Here is a 16828-nt window from a genome sequence, read left to right on the forward strand (position 1 = left end):
GAAGAATTATACTTCATTTTCTTAACAAATAGGCGGGGGCATATGAGGGACATACAGTATATTATAGAAGGCTACAGACCTGAGTACTGGTTCCAAAGGTGAAGGGTTCTGCCAGTTTTGTAATGGCGTGATATGCACTCATTCCCTTAGCAGGCAAGGTCAATGTTATTTCTTGTTGGATGGGAATACTCCTATCCATAGAGCACGCACAATCACCAAATGGTTTGATGAGCATGACATCAATGTTATATACACTGTTAGCAACTGGTCATAATTGGTCAGAAACTACAATCCAAACTAGACCTCCAGTAGCCTGGTAAACTTTTGGAATCACCTTGTGTTAATTTTATTTTCTCTTTCCAGCCTGTGCTGATTATACTGTTCTGCCATCCTCACATACACGTCCAGCACCCCACCCTTACATACCCTGATTTACTTCAGTCCCACCCCATCTGGCAAAAATGGACCAGCCCATTTCTGCTCCCTTCAAGCTGGAGGTGGATGTAGATTTGGGATTTGCCCTCTTCTTCTTCTTCCTTCTCTGCTTCTTCCTGATTGTCTCCATGGTGAGATGTGTGCAGATGGTCATAGACCCGTACAGCGCCACCACCACGTACCAAGAGGAGCAGATCAACAGCTGAGGGTAAAACTGTCGGTCCCTTGAAGCACAGTGTCCACCTCAGCAAGAGCTGAGAACAGACTGGAAGACATGGAAGTCGAGGAAACCTTCCCACCCCAATCTCATCTGGTTCTGGTTCTACATTTAAGGCAGGGGTGTGAGAATCTACTGTTAGAACATACTGGGACGAAGACACTATCCAGAGCGCAGCTGTGAAAACTCCCAACAGAAGGGGAAAAACTACAGGACTTGTGCCAGATGTGACTGCAGACATTTCAAAACTGAACAAATACTGTGACCAAAGGGCCTCTGTGCTGCTGGAGACCTCTTCTGTGGTATAAATGATCAGTGTATGGCAGCCAAGTAACTGACCCCTACAGGACAGGAGGAGAGTTGAGATTGGGAATGAGACATAGGAATGAGGCACTATGAAAAATCACAAGTGTTCGTCAAGGATGGAATGCAGGCAGACACAGAGGGGTGATAAACAGAGTATAAAGCAAAATAATAAGCAGAGTGCTAAAATGGGTGGTGGACACGTGTGTAAAAAATTAACAGTCTGTCTTGTTTCTTGTGGGAAATTACAAAGATAACTTATTTAGAGTGTATTTCTTTGTTAAATGCCTTGTCGTGGTTTCCTGGCCACTCAACATACAGACCGGGGCATGTTGCCAAATATGTAACCTCCCATGTTTCATTAGTTCCCGTAGAGAAAGAACTATTATTGTTTCTTACCTCTTTGCAAGAACTGTAATTTTCTCTGTCAGTCTTGGAGGTATAAAACTTGCTGAATAAACTGTCGATTTTCAGAGGACTGCAGAGACGCCATATTTCTCTCCATGATATCATGTATAAAAGCTTCTCAACCTTGATTTAAGTCTCTGTGTAGAACTGAATTAGGCTATTATTCGACAACACGATTGAAGGGAACTCAGCTGGGAGGTATGGTGGGCTGGTTGAGTGCCCATTACTAATTGCACATGAAATGTACACCAGTGAGGTGCATAGGCTACTCTAAGTTATTCACTACACAGCACATGATAACAAACCATACGTTATCCTCTGCACAATGTTATACATTTCTTGCAATAGTGTGTTTAAGCCGTACTCTCACGCACCGTCGGCAACGAGATCAGCACTTCCCCAAGAGCAGGGTTTGTATTAAGTAAAGCAACTTTTAAGTTAAGCAACACGATACCAAGATCGTCATGATGACCTACAATAGATGTTAAATAATCTATAAATTAAAATGAAAAAGTATTGCATTATATATTACATTTAGTATATACTCCCACTCAAGTGATTTTTTTACATACATTGCATAAAAATACATTTTAACAACTAATAGTCTTTAATATTGAGGGACTTGACTAGGTCTTATCCTGTAATTCCCGCCTGAATGCGTAGAGGTGCGCTGATTGCCTGAGACTACAGTCAATCTAAATATTCTACCAAGTACGGGCCAGAAATAATTATAATAGGCGGGACTTGTTTTCTCCCTCTATTCCGCAGGAGATGATTGTCTTTCAAGCTTTCACTCAACGAAGCCTCGAATGCCGATTGGTCAGTGGGCGGGTTCAGTGGGCATGGCCATTGAACCCGCTGACAGAACTGGTTGGAATGGGGGTTGTGGTACATTGAGTTGAAAACATTAGTTCTTGTACTTTAATGACCACTAAATGGTAACCATACAAACACATATATGCAGATTTTCAATGTTTGTACTGGAAACGGTTCAATATCTATAAAACAGGGACCGGAAGTAACAGAGAGGTCGGAAAATTAAAGGTAAGTTTAAGACTAGCTTGCTTTTTGCTAGCCACTTAGCTAAGATGTCGGCATTGTTTGGGGGTTGCAAGTTGGAGGTAATTTAAACGTGTAAAATCGTTTTATCCCTTACAAGCTCTTAATGTGATCTTTTGCACACAAAGGGAAATTAATATGCTGGGTCTGTGACCGATAGGTAAAATAAAATTATAAAATATATGAACAGGAGTGAACATTAGAATTCACGCGTAGCCTGCTGGCGTTGTCGCATCGTTCACACGCGCCGATGTCCTCTTTACTCTCGATGTTGCTCACGGTGCTTGTAGTTTTATATATATATGTCTGTCGCCATTCCTAACGAGACAGACATTACTTGCGTTTGTCTATATCAACGGCATATTCTGCATTACATGTATTAATATATCTGAGCTGAGGAACCTCGTAAACACAAGCTGTCTGTCTATATTGTGGATGTGTGTTGCATCGTGCAGCTAGTCTGTGTATCAATCGTACTTTAATAAGACTACATTGACCATCAGCCGCTGGGTTGTCAGGTAGGTGCGAGACTCGGATCAGAACTATTCAGTAGCGCACACTCGTCATATCAAAAAGCTGAATAATTTAATCCATGGTCTATGTGGAGTCAGATTTCCTAGTCGCATCTAAGTCTAGCTGTCCTGTCTGCAAACAGGTATATAGATAATCGAGCGCAACTACACCAAACCGGCGGCAATGTCCTAGCTATTTCTAAACGAGTTGGTGTTTATTTGTATATGCAGTTCACTATAAGCGTATTATTTTAACGTTTTCTTTCCTACTTCAGAGTACCGACATGCAAACTCATTACGTCACTGAACCAGTCATGTGAAATTGCACGATGTACTAGGTACAAAACAGAAATCACCTGTTTGTAATTTTTCTCTCAGTTTGGAATGCTTCGTTGTACATGTTCACCCCTCTCCCCCCCCCCCCCCCCCCCCAATGCCCTGCTCTCTCAGGGATGGAGGGCATCGAGGACGGTCTGGAGGAGGAGCTGGGCGTGTCCCTGGAGGAGCTGCGCCGCTGGATCCAGGAGGAGGTGGAGCGCAGTGAGGTGGTGAGGCAGAGGAAGGCTCAGCTGGCCGAGCTGCAGGGCTGGGTGGAGCAGAGGGAGAAGGAGGTCGCCACTGTGGAGCTTCTCTTCAGCAATGCCTCCGAGTAAGTGTGTGTGTGCACGTGTATGTGCGTACGCACGTGTGTGTGTGTGTGTGTGTGTGTGCATGTGCGCGTGCATGGTCATCTTATGTGCAAGATGTGTACAAAGAGTTAGACGTCCCTGCTGTTGTAAAAATTGGGGGTCTGGTGACTGCCTCTCGTCACAGTTGTTCTGTGTCCCATCCAGTGCCAGCCTTCAAATGCAAGGGATGAGGCGATGTGGCCCTGAAGCGCTTTCCTTAATATTGTTCCGACCTCAAACTTAGAAGCCTGTTTATTATTCTCTGCAGTTCTGTTGCTTGGTGAGGGGCTCACAACATGTTACACCTGAAAGGTGAAAAGTTCTACTTTGCGTACTTTGCATAAAGTCTGCCAGTAAATAAGAACGGATGTGAAGATGTGTAAAGAACCGCTTGTGTGTAATTGGCTTCGCTGCGCGTTGTGTTCCAGGTCCGTTGTGGAGTGCGAGAGCCTGGTGAAAGACGTGTATAGTAAAATGGGGCTGGTGTACAAGGACAGCAGCTCAGAGGATGAGGGCGGGGTTCAAGGCGCGCAGTCTTCTGAAATCATCGAGATCGACGACGACGACGACGACGATGACGTCATCGCTGTAGGATGCGGTAAGCATATGTTGCGCTGCCTCAACCCTCTTCTGTTCCATTTGTCTTTAAAGATGGTTTTTGCCTGTGCTCTGTTTGTCTAGTTTGTTAAATGCTTTGATTGCTAAGTATTGTTCATTGTAAGTGCTGGTATGATGCTTAGGTTCGCATAATGCTTTTATTTTAGTCCGATTTAGAATTTCTGGTTTGTATAGCCTTGTTCTATAAACCTTTTAAGCTTGCTTTGCGTTTTCTTACAGTGGTTCCCCCAAAGAAGGTCACGACTCCAGTCAAGGATCCTGCAGTAAGGACTAAATATGCCAGCTGTAAAATTGCACACAGACACACACACACATGCCGTGCCGAGAAGAAGTACTTGCCCCTTTCCTGATTTCCTCTATTATTGCATATTTCTCACATTCAGTGGTTTCACATCTTTAGACAAAATGCAATATTTGACAAAGGGAAATTGAGTAAACCCAAAACACATTTAAAAAATTTTTAAATTTATTTAATGAAAAAAGTAATCAAACACATGTATCCCCAAGTGAAAAAGTAATTGCCCCCGTAGTTACTCAATCGACCAATTAACCAAATTTTATGAAATGAGTGATTTGTCTGAGTTGTGATTTGTTGGAGTGTCTCTCGCTCGTTCGCTCACTCACTCTCTCTCACTTTTTCCTTCAGTTCAGCGAGGCGTCAGCAGCGCTCCAGAGGTCCTCGCAGCAGGTGCAGAAACTCGCTCAGGCAGTGAACAGGACGACCCCGAATGTCACCCCCACCAAGCCACCTCCTCCTCCCATCGTGCGCAGAGGTGAGCCGCTGTTCCTCTCCTTCTGGGATGTGGGCCTCCCTGTGCCCTCTCTTCCAGTGCCCACTCCCCGTGCCCCTTTCCCCAGTGCTCTCTCTCCAGTGCCCCTTTCCCCAGTGCTCTCTCCTCCAGTGCCCACTCCCAATTCCCTCTCTTCCAGTGCCCACTCCCAGTGCCCCTTTCCCCAGTGCCCACTCCCAGTGCCCCTTTCCCCAGTGCTCTCTCTCCCAGTGCCCACTCCCAATTCCCTCTCTTCCAGTGCCCACTCTCCTAGTGCCTGCTCCCAGCACCCACTCCCAGTGGCCTAAGCGGATACATCTGCCATTTGAGTGTTCTCTAAATCCCTCCTAAATGAAGAGTGAATCATGTGCCCTTTCCTCCCTTTGGTTCCCTTCCCGCTCATCTCTTGCAGAATCGAGCGGTCAGTCGCTGTCCATGCCAGCCGTGTTTGTGTCCCAGGCTCCGCGCAACACCCCCACCCAGCCCAACCCTGCCCTCAAGGAGGACGCCCTCCATCTGGACATGAGCATCCTGGGCAAGAAGAGGACCAAGACCTGGCACCGCGGCACTCTTATAGCCATCACCCCCGTCGGTAAGAGTCACGGTGCTCCATCTGGGCTGGGCAGTCAAGGCTAGTCAAGGAGAATTGGCCTGGTCTGGGGGACTGTAGGGTTTCCCACTGTAAGGTGTAAGATCACAAATATGTGATTGGAATGTTCTGAACTGTGCATTCTAATGCTGATGTAACAATCACCACTGTTAATTGAAAGCAATGGAGTTCTAGAACACTGACTTAGAATTTAGTCTGTCATTCAGATATTTAAACATCACTTAAAAAAACACGGAACAAACAGTTTTTTGTGAACGGCTTTCTTTACATTTTAAGAGGTGCCCCTTAATGGATTCTCACCAGTCTACGTTCTTGTCTTCTGTCTCTTCCTCTGTTTGCTGGGCTCTAGGCTCTGGCTTCAAGTACAAGGTGAAGTTTGAGAACAAGGGGAAGAGCCTGCTGTCGGGGAACCACGTGGCCTTCGACTACCACCCCACCCTGGAGCGCCTGTACGTGGGGGCGCGCGTGGTCGCCAAGTACAAGGACGGCAACCAGGTCTGGCTGTACGCCGGAATCGTGGCCGAGATGCCCAACAGCAAGAACCGCATGAGGTGAGAGAGGGAGGGAGGGAGGGAGAGAGAGGGGGGGGGAAAGGAGGAAAGGGGGGGGAGGGAGGGAGAGAGAGGGGGGGGGAGAGGGGAGGGAGAGAGGGGGGGGAGAGAGGAGAGAGAGAGGGAGGGAGGGAGAGAGGGGAGAGAGGGAGGGAGGGAGAGAGAGGGGGGAGGGAGGGAGAGAAGGGGGGGGGAGAGGGAGGGAGAGAGAGGGGGGGGGGAGGGAGGAGAGAGGAGGGGGGGGGAGGGGGAGGGGGAGAGACTGCAGGTGAAGGGAGGCCATAGTGGTGGGAAGGAGGAAACACATTTATGTTTAGACACAACCACACAAACGCACACACATTCACACACACAAACATGCACACACTCACACAAATTTTTTTAATACAAATTTGTATTCACTCTGTGTATAATCATTGGGTGGGACCAGGATATTGGGCATTAAAGAGACAGTGACTGTTGCTGAATGTGTTCACAGGTTCCTGATCTTTTTCGATGACGGTTACGCCTCCTACGTCAGCCTGCCAGAGCTCTACCCTGTCTGCAGACCCTGTGAGACCCCGCCCTGTCCCGCCTCTTTCCTGTCCTCTTCCTCTTTCACTGGACTGTCTGGATGGATTTCTCACACTGAATAAGCATTGCATGCAAGGATTTAGTCAGGCTTTAATTGCATGACAGGACTTATTCAGAGCATTTCCCAAAAGCAAATATAAGCCCAACCCCTCCTGCTTTCACATTAAGTATCAGTAGAAATAAAACCAATGACAGTGAGGTATAGAGTAGTGTCATATCAGGGCTGCCCACCCCTGTTCCTGGAGATGGACCGTCCTGTAGGTTTTCACTCTAACCCTAACAACACCACACCTCATTCAACAGCTATAGATCTCATTGAGCTACTAATTATGAGCATTGGGTGTGCCAAATTAGGGTTGAAATGAAAGCCTACAGGAGGTCTACAGTAGATCTCCAGGAACAGGGTGTGCCACCCCTGGTCATACGAAATAGAAAATAAAAAAGTGTAGTAAAATTGAAGTGCCCTCCTCTTTCTGAGTCGCGCTGTCTCTTTCTCTCCCCCTCTGTCTGTGTGCAGTGAAGAAGACGTGGGAGGACATCGAGGACGCGTCCTGCAGGGACTTCATTGAGGAGTACATCACGGCCTACCCCAACAGGCCCATGGTGCTGCTGAAGGCCGGCCAGCTCATTAAGACCGAGTGGGAGGGCACCTGGTGGAAGAGCCGCGTGGAGGAGGTGGACGGCAGCCTGGTCAAGATCCTCTTCCTGGTCAGTCCTTCCCCAGCACGTCCCGAGCGCTCTTCATTCGCCTCCTGCGCTCATCTCGTGCCGGTTCGAGGTGCGGTGTCGTTGGGGTGTTGGGGTTCGAGGGTGACCTAACGGGGCCGGTTGGAGGTGCAGTGTCGTTGGGGTGTTGGGGTTCGAGGGTGACCTAACGGGGCGTCTGTGCCGGTGCCGTTTTCAGGACGATAAGCGCAGCGAGTGGATCTACCGCGGCTCGACGCGCCTGGAGCCCATGTTCAACCTGAAGATGAACTCCGCCAACCTGGACAAGAAGCTGCCCGGCCAGCAGAGGACGCGCCCCAACATGGGTAATGCCCGCCTGCCCGCCCGCCCGCCCGTCTGCGCGACTGCGCATGAGCACCTGCGCGCTCATTTGTTTCATTTCCTTCCATGCGCCTGTGAGTTTGTGTCTCCTCGACTGGCTGACTGTGGACTCTGCCCCGCCCCCTTTACTTAGTGATGTGAGCGATTGCATCACACCAGGTGCGCCCTGCAGGGCTCAGTCTGTGCTTTGTGTTCCAGGAGCGGTACGGACCAAAGGGCCCGTGGTCCAGTACACTAACGAGAACAGCAACGCTGGAGCCAACAAGCCCCAGGTCACGTCCCCGATAGTGCGCCCCCCGGTGGCTCACGTCCCCGCGCAGCCCACCCGCACCGAGTGAGTACTGAGGGCTGGCCGTATCCCAGCATGCTTAGTGAGGCTTCTGCACCACTGCGTGACGTTTGTCTTACCGTTGGAAGAGGAGAACGTATTGAATGATCCGTAGCTAAATGCCCACTCCCCTGTAACTGCTGTCAGAGCCTTCTTGATCTTATTTTGTTTCTTCTCTCCCCCGTTAAGGAGCCCTGACAGCTTGGCTCGGTCCAAACAGCAAGTAGCCAAAAAGAGCACGTCCCCGTTTGTGCCCCCCTATGTTCCTCCTCGTCCCGGAGCCCCCAGTGAAGCCCTGCCGAGCGCCCCCAAGCCCCCGCAGCCCCACCCCACCTCCGCCGCCATCGTCCCCAGCAACCCCTCCAGGTGAGAAGGGCAGTGTGAGACGAAGGGTGGCCTGGGACATGCAGGGGATGAGACAGGAAGTGAGCAGAGCCCTGATAGGAGTCATGAAGGGGATGAGACAGGAAGTGAGCAGAGCCCTGATAGGAGTCATGAAGGGGATGAGACAGGAAGTGAGCAGAGCTCTGATAGGGATCATGGGGGGGATGAAACAGGAAGTGAGCAGAGCCCTGATAGGAGTCATGAAGGGAATGAGACAGGAAGTGAGCAGAGCTCTGATAGGGATCATGGAGGGGATGAAACAGGAAGTGAGCAGAGCCGTAGGTCTGAAGGAATGAGACAGGAAGTGAGCCGAGCTCTGATAGGGTACATGGAGGGGATGAGACAGGAAGTGAGCAGAGCTCTGATAGGGTACATGGAGGGGATGAGACAGGAAGTGAGCAGAGCTCTGATAGGGATCATGGAGGGGATGAAACAGGAAGTGAGCAGAGCTCTGACAGGAATCATGAAGGGGATGAAACAGGAAGTGAGCAGAACGCTGATAGGAGTCTTACTACCGTTACTACTATGTATTATTATTTTAAAATTACAATGGAAAGCTGATCAACTGGACCTTTTACAATGGTTTTGAAAAAAAACTGATTATTTTCATCACTTTCTGCTCCAAAGGCTGTTGCAGGTAGCAACAGTAGATGTGAATTGGGAGCCCAGTTCTCATTTTCAGTCATTCTCTTTGTTCCCTCTCCTTTTCCCCCTTTCTCTATCCTTCTTCCCCTCTGTCTGTCCTTCTCCCCCCTTCCCTGTCCCTTCCCTCCTCTCTGTCCCTTTCTCCCTCTATCTGTCCTTCACCCCCCTTCCCCATCCCTCCGCTCTCTCTCCCTCTCTCTGTCACTCTCCCCTTCCCTGCCCCCCTCCCTCCTTCTCTCTCTCTCTCTCTCTCTCTCTCTGTCCCTCTGAAGGATCTTTGTCCTGCAGTCGGGGCCCCTGCCGGGCCTGCCCCCACAGCCCGGCCCGCAGTCCCTGGTCTCCATCGTGCCACAGCAGCCGTTCCCCTCGGACCGAATCCCCCACGAGCCCTCCTACCAGGCGCCCAACGAGCGGCTCTTCTACATGACCCACACCTGCTCCCCCGCCTGCCTCAACCGCATCCGGCCGGCCCGGCTGGACCAGTACCGCGGCCGCAACCCGCTGCTCGCGCCCCTGCTCTACGAGTTCCGCCGCATGACCGGCCGCCGCCGCATCAACCGCAAGGTCAGGGGTCCCGCTGCGGTCCGACCGCGCCCCGCGCCTCTGCCCGGGGGGCGGTCATACGGCCTCAGAGCTGAAAACCCTAAAAACCAGAAAACCAACCATTAATGGTGATCAGCGGATATTTTCTGACCACTTCCTGGTAATTCCATCTGGAATCCTAGGTATATAGGTAGAAAGTATCCACCAACCACTATCGCCGTTGTTCGGTTGGCTGTTGGTAATGCACTCTGCGGTTGGTTGTCAGTAACGCACTCTGCGGTTGGTGGAGCTCCTCTCTTAGAGTAGGGTCATACCACAGGTTGTATCACCCCTGAGGTTAACGTGCCGCTTGTTTAGTGTAACTTGGGTTTGTGAGGAGGCGTGTCTCCTCCCTCTGACGCCGTGCCGGTCCCCTCTCCTCCCCTGCAGATGTCCTTCCACGTGATCTACAAGTCCCCGTGTGGGCTGTGCCTGCGGAGCATGGGCGAGATCCAGCGCTACCTGTTCCAGACGCACTGCGACTTCATCTTCCTGGAGATGTTCTGCCTGGACCCCTACGTGCTGGTGGACCGGCGCTTCCAGCCCCAGAAGCCCTTCTACTTCATCCGGGACATCACGGACGGGCGCGAGGACATCCCCCTGTCCTGCGTCAACGAGATCGACATGACGCCCCCGCCCAACGTGGCCTACAGCAAGGAGCGCATCCCGGCCGACGGGGTCTACATCAACACCAGCCCCGACTTCCTGGTGGGCTGCGACTGCACCGACGGCTGCAGGGACAAGTCAGTGCGCCGGTTATCCTCTGTGTGTGTGTGTGTGTGTATGTCTATATGACTGTGTGCGTGTGTGTGTGTACGCGCGTGCATGTGTGTGTATGTCTATATGACTGTGTGCGTGTGTGTGTGTACGCGCGTGCATGTGTGTGTATGTCTATATGACTGTGTGCGTGTGCGTGTGTACGCGCGTGCATGTGTGTGTATGTCTGTATGACTGTGTGTGTGTGTACGCGCGTGCATGTGTGTGTATGTCTGTATGACTGTGTGTGTGTGTGTACGCGCGTGCATGTGTGTCTGTCTATATGACTGTGTGCGTGTGTGTGTGTACGCGCGTGCATGTGTGTGTATGTGTGTCTCTGCTTGTAACTGTGTGAGTCAGGTGCCAGTGTATTAGAGGGCAGGGGCTTTCCTCAACTCCTGCAGCCCTTGAGCAAAAATAAAAAAGAAGAAGGGGTGGGGTTAAAACACACTGTTTCTACATTAGTGTGGCTTCCCATCGCAGGTCTAAGTGCTCCTGTCACCAGCTGACCCTTCAGGCCACTGCCTGCACCCCGGGGGCTCAGATCAACCCCAACGCTGGCTACACTCAGAAGAGACTGGAGGAGTGCCTGCCAACCGGGTGAGCGTCTGTCTCTCAGTCTGTCTGTCTGTCCATCTGTCTGTCTGTGCCTTGTTCCTGTGACGTCTCGTTTGTCACCCCATTTCTCCAGTGGTAAAATGACTCTCTCCCTCCCTCTCTCTTTGTCCCCCCCCTCTCCCTCTCTTCCCCCCTCTCTCCCTCTCCAGGATATATGAATGTAACAAGCGGTGTCGCTGTAACCCCCAGATGTGCATTAACAGGCTGGTGCAGCACGGTTTGCAGGTGCGCCTGCAGCTCTTCAAGACCCAGAACAAGGGCTGGGGCATCCGTTGCCTGGACGACGTGGCCAAAGGCTCCTTTGTCTGCATCTATGCCGGTGAGAGAGAGGGAGAGGGAGGCTGGTCACAGCAGCCATGTAGAGGGCAAGGCGCTCCATTGCTGTCCATAGAAGCACAGGGAATGTTTCAGTAGTTGTTGCCTTAGCATCTTCGTGGTCTGACTGTGGACTAAACTTAAGGACCGTTTCTCATGGCCACCATTCCTTCCTCTCAGGATGGTGGTCTCCATTTCTTCATTGGTCGGTGTCCCTGTCAGTATGTCGTATCTCTTCATCTCACTACTCTCCCTTCCTCCCTCCCTCCTTCCCTCCCTCTCTCCCTCCCTCTCTCTCCCGCTCAGGTAAAATCTTGACCGACGACTTTGCGGACAAGGAGGGTCTGGAGATGGGCGACGAGTACTTTGCCAACCTGGACCACATCGAGAGCGTGGAGAACTTCAAGGAGGGCTACGAGAGCGAGGCGCACTGCTCCGACAGCGACGGCAGCGGCGTGGACATGAGCCGCGTGAAGAGCGCCGCCGTGTCCGCCCTGAGCCGGAGCGTCCGCAAGGCCGAGGAGGACACCAACAGCGGCACAGGCGGCAGAGGCCAGTCCCAGTCCTCCCCTCCGCCCCTCGCCCCCCGTCCCGTCACATCACACTACAGGCATTTAGCAGGCGCTCTTGCCAGAGCGGCTTACACAACTTTTTACGTAGCGTTTACACTGCATGCGTTTACACGGCTGGACGTATACTGAAGCAGTGCAGGTTTAGTGCCTTGCTCAAGGGTGCAACGGCAGTGTCCTTACCCGGGAATCGAACCTGCAACCTTTAGGTCAAGATCAGTTCCTTGCCCATTGTGCGTCCGGTCAGGTTTGCGCCCGCCGTAGCGGGACCACGATTCGCGCCTGACCTTCCTCTGTCCCTCCCAGGTAGGGGCTCCTCCGGAGAGGGAGAGGACGACGACGACGACGACGAAGAGTCCAACGACGAGGAGGACGACGACAGCTCGGACGACAACTTCGTGAAGGACACGTACTACAGCTCGAGCTCCGTGTGGCGGAGCTACACCACCCGCAGGCAGGCCAAGGGGCTGAAGGAGGGTGAGGCAGTACGGCCCGAGCGCGTGCGGCTGTTCAGCGCGGCGTGTGACGTGCGGGTGTGGCTTCGGTTTTGATAGCCTGTTCCTCTTCCCCCCCCCCCCCCCCCCCCCCCCCCCCATCCCCAAAGGGAGCCAGGACAGTAAGGATGGGCTGAGTGGGTCGGCCAGGGGGCCGGAGGACACCAAGCCGCCCCCCATGCCTGAGGAGACCGGCAAGAGCAAGGTGGCCTCCTGGCTGACCAGCCAATCCCCCGCCTCGCAGCCCATGGTCAAACTGGAGGGGCTGAAAACCGAGAAGAAGGTGAGGGTGGGAGGGGCCTCTTGTCTTTGTGACATCATGTCATCCTGTTATGTGACATCATCTGAATCCTAATCTGCTCTCATTCACCTGCTCTCGCTTCTTGCTGCTATAGGAACCTGTGGAACAGAAAGGCCTATCGTAAGTCCCTTCTCACTCCACCCAAATCTGCCGCACCCCCCCCCCCCCCCACACCAGAGCGAAGTCAGGCTCCTGTACACGTCAGCAAGACCAGTGACTCTGAGACAGGCTGTACAACAGACACCACTGACATAACAGTCCCAGTGCAGCTAATAATGAACGAGCAGGTGTAAAAGGGAAGGTTTTCGCTTAATGGAACATTCATGGCACAGCTACCTTTCCTGCAGGAGGAGTGTAGCAGAATTGGCAGAGAGAGCCTGCGTGTTGTGGGTTGTGTGAGATGTTCTCCTGGAGTGGGACGAATGAATGACATTTGATCTCTGTTTTTTTTTTTAAAGGGGCTCGGGCAGCGCCCCCCCAGGGAAGACGGAGGGAGGGAAGCGGCCCCCTGGAGGAAACGCGGTACGGTCCACACTCAGCCCACTGTCTCTCACCGCAAAAACACGTCTTAAGTGTTTTAGTCTCGTGATGAGATTTAAAGTAGAAAATATTAGCTTGTATGAAGTTACTGTCTGCTTGACGAGTGAAATTTTCTTGCAATATGTTTTTTAAAATCTCATTATGCAAAAAAATTAATAGAAATGAGATTTTCTGGCCACTGCATACATTGCCTGAAAAACAGTGTTCACTGTTGGACCTAAGCTGTAATGAGTTGTTAGAAAACTGACAGCGAAAATGAGTAGCAATGTAATAATGAGTCAGTAAGTAGGGTTTTCTTTTTAAGCAGATAAGTGCATTAAAAGATTTTTCAGTGGAGTGGACAGAACCAATTTCCTGGACTTCCTGGAAATTTGCACACAATACCACTAAATTGTTCTCATGCATGAGTGCATAAAATCTTTCTCCTTCTTGGTCTCCCCCTTTCTCCTCATTGGTCTGTCTGTCTGTCTGTCAGGATGTTATGACCCTCTCTGACAGTGACGATGTTCAGACCATCAGCTCCGGATCAGAGGATAACAAGGAGAGGGAGAGACAGGCTCAGGGTAAGGGGGCGGGGCAGGCGCCCAGACAAGTATTGTCTTGATTTGTATTCTGCCTTCGCTGAGTAACAGGCCCCTCCCCTGAGTAACAGGCCCCTCCCCTGTCAGGTCCAGTGAAGAGGCAGGTGGCGGTCAAGTCCACCCGCGGCTTCGCCCTCAAGTCCACGCACGGCCTGGTGGTGAAGACGGGCGGGGTGGGAGGGGGCGGGGCCGGTGGGACGGGAGGCTCGGCGGGACCTGGGGGCCCCTCGCCGGAAAGCGGCCCCGTCTGGAAGAACACCAGGCAGTTTTTCGACGGCGAGGAGTCCTGTTACATCATCGACGCCAAGCTGGAGGGTAACCTGGGGCGCTATCTGAACGTGAGTGCTGTTCGACGATGCGGTGGAGGGAGAGGAGAGGAGAGAATAATGGATAAGAGAAGTCACTTGGAGGGAAAAATGGAAGACGGGCAGTAAAGGCTTGTGTCCTTTGCTTGTTCTGAGATTATCGATAGCACTGTCCTGGGAGGGGGAGCTCTGTCCTTCCGCACACGTGACTCACCCGTCGGCTTTGCCTTTCTCTGTTCCTCCGTACAGCATAGCTGCAGCCCCAACCTGTTTGTGCAGAACGTCTTTGTGGACACGCATGACCTGCGCTTCCCCTGGGTGGCCTTCTTCGCCAGCAAGTGAGTGAGCTTCAGCCTGCTTCCTGTCATGACTGGGACAGATAGAGCTGCCACACACATCCCTACTGGACTGAAGAAACCTCCACCCAGCTCGTTTCTGATACACCCAGCTCATTTCTGATACACCCAGGTCATTTCTGATACACCCAGGTCATTTCTCATAAACCCAGGTCATTTCTCATACACCGCTCATTTATAAAACACCCACATTTTCTAATACGCACACAGAGTTGAAGTGCTTTTAACACTTTTACTGGAAGGGCAAGACTGGGGTTTCCTCAGAATTCTAACATGCTAGCAACCCTGTGCCACACATATAGTGAGCAGAGTGTATTTAATTCACCCCACTGAAATTCCTTGGCATGCCGACTTGTTATGAATGAGCAATTTTTAAATACCATTGTACTTAACTAAAACCCGCTTCGCCATTGTTTTGCCATTGTTTGCTTTGCTTTGTTCTCTTGAATTGAAAGAGCAGCTGACAGGATGGCATTTCAATGATCTGATAATCTTTGCAGATTCATTTTTTTGAAGCTACAAAAAGTTCCAGTTGACTTGTGTGTGCACACACTCACACACACACACACACGCTGCTAAACACAATGCTGGAGGTTAAATGATCGCATCAGTCGACCCAGGTGTAGATTTCGTCAGTAAGCCCGTGGGCTTTGGGGCACAGTCAGTGTGACTTTACCTTTACTGAACTGAAGGGGGCGCTATATACTTATTACTGGTTTTCCACAGTGCTTCAAAATCCTTAATCTTTGTATCCAAGAAAGTTGTGGAAAAGTGGTAAAATATCCTTCGGCCCATGTAAAGAAAATCTTTAAATTGTAGTGATCCTTTAAAAAATGGATGCAAAATTAAATATATCCCTGTTATGACAACTTACCCTCTGGTAGGTTGGTCATGTGGTTTATGAAGTAGAGCCAATGGTGATGTCACAAAGGTGTCACCGAGACAACAGGGGTCTTATCATTAGGCTAGCAAGGATTGTGACGTCTCAACACCTGCATTTAAAAGGCTAAAAGGGGCAGAGTTGAGCGGTTTGATTGACGGGAGCCGATTTCCCTGTCTGTGCAGGCGGATCCGGGCTGGCACGGAGCTCACCTGGGACTACAACTACGAGTGGGGAGCTGGAGGAAGGATGCTTGTGACTGTGGTCTACGAGTCCCGGACGGCTGCATTAAACGCGGCTCCTAAGCACACCTTGCACGTCCTCCTCCTCCTCTGCGTTCTCTGTTATACCTGTCAGCATGTGTGGGTTTACGTAATGTGGGACGTCCACTCATCGGTGTGTGTGTGTGTGTGTGGGGTGGTGCTGTTGTGTGTGTGTGTCTGCGTGTGTCTGTGTGGCTGTGTGTGCCTGCTGTGTCTGCTCCTGTCTGTCTGTGTGTCTCCTGTCTGTTGTCTCTGTTGTCTCTGTGTGCTGTGTGTGTGTGTGTCTTGTGTGTATCGGTGTCGTGTGTGTGTTGTTCTGTGTGTTGTGTGTGTTTGTTCTGTGTGTGTGTGTCGTGTGTGTGTGTCGTGTGTGTGTGTTGTCTGTCGTGTGTGTCTGTGTGTGTCTCGTGTGGTCGTGTGTGTGTGTGTGTGTGTGTGTGTGTGTCTGTGTGTGTGTGTCTGTGTGTCTGTGTGTGTCTGTGTGTGTCTCTGTGTGTGTCTGTGTGTGTATCTGTGTGTGTGTGTGTGTGTCTCTGTGTCTGTCTGTGTGTGTCTGTGTGTGTGTGTGTGTGTGTGTCTGTGTCTGTGTGTGTGTGTGTCTGTGTGTGTCTGTGTGTGTCTCTGTGTGTGTCTGTGTGTGTGTGTTGTGTGTGTGTGTGTCCGTCCGTTCATTCGTGGATACTGTGTGTTGGGTTGGCCACTGATTTTTGTCATCCCTCTCAGCCTGACTGTAGAACCCTCCATCCCTCTCTCTCCATGCCCTGCCAGTCATCATTCAGCAGTTCATTTCAGTCATTAGCATGCTCTGACTGTTAAGGTTTTATTTTTATTTTCTTTATTTTTTTTGTCTCTATGCCCAAGAGCATTTCAGTGTGTCAGTGTCTATAATTCCAGACCAAATTGTACTTTGTCACAGTTGAATAAAAGTCCTCATTATACCAAGTGACCCCCTCGAATTGGTTTCAGACTACTTCATGACAAAACCTGTATCATTACAGATTACAAGAGGAGTATAACGTGATGCTCAAGTTTCTTTTGTATAACGTGCACCATTACCATTATTTGCATATTTTTAAAGCATCCACACTTTATGCTGCCTGTCATATTTATGTATTAACTTTACCGAAAGCCTCCCAACAT

General features: G+C 50.9%; 2 protein-coding genes across 2 annotated transcripts; both read left to right on the plus strand.

Annotated features, from left to right (window-relative positions):
- The first annotated feature begins 321 nt into the window (after window positions 1-321).
- Window positions 322-1431, plus strand: LOC135233335 (cortexin domain-containing 1 protein-like). Its single transcript, XM_064296764.1, has one exon. It carries the CDS (start codon window positions 462-464, stop codon window positions 639-641), a length of 180 nt encoding a protein of 59 aa, XP_064152834.1. The 5' UTR covers window positions 322-461; the 3' UTR covers window positions 642-1431.
- A 1032-nt stretch (window positions 1432-2463) lies between these two features.
- On the plus strand, window positions 2464-16416 carry LOC135237583 (histone-lysine N-methyltransferase SETDB1-B-like). Its single transcript, XM_064305262.1, has 26 exons — window positions 2464-2484; window positions 3385-3583; window positions 4031-4200; window positions 4440-4483; window positions 4867-4993; window positions 5403-5582; window positions 5950-6151; window positions 6630-6703; window positions 7242-7432; window positions 7629-7755; window positions 7970-8105; window positions 8289-8465; window positions 9401-9692; window positions 10101-10453; window positions 10950-11066; window positions 11234-11403; window positions 11706-11955; window positions 12279-12445; window positions 12573-12745; window positions 12858-12883; window positions 13222-13285; window positions 13779-13866; window positions 13972-14222; window positions 14439-14527; window positions 15611-15777; window positions 16412-16416. The coding sequence occupies exons 2-26, from the start codon at window positions 3387-3389 to the stop codon at window positions 16414-16416; spliced, it is 3837 nt and encodes a 1278-aa protein (XP_064161332.1). The 5' UTR covers window positions 2464-2484; window positions 3385-3386.
- Window positions 16417-16828: the final 412 nt, after the last annotated feature.

The sequence above is a fragment of the Anguilla rostrata genome, chromosome 1, assembly GCF_018555375.3.
Source record: "Anguilla rostrata isolate EN2019 chromosome 1, ASM1855537v3, whole genome shotgun sequence".
Lineage (NCBI taxonomy): Eukaryota > Metazoa > Chordata > Actinopteri > Anguilliformes > Anguillidae > Anguilla > Anguilla rostrata.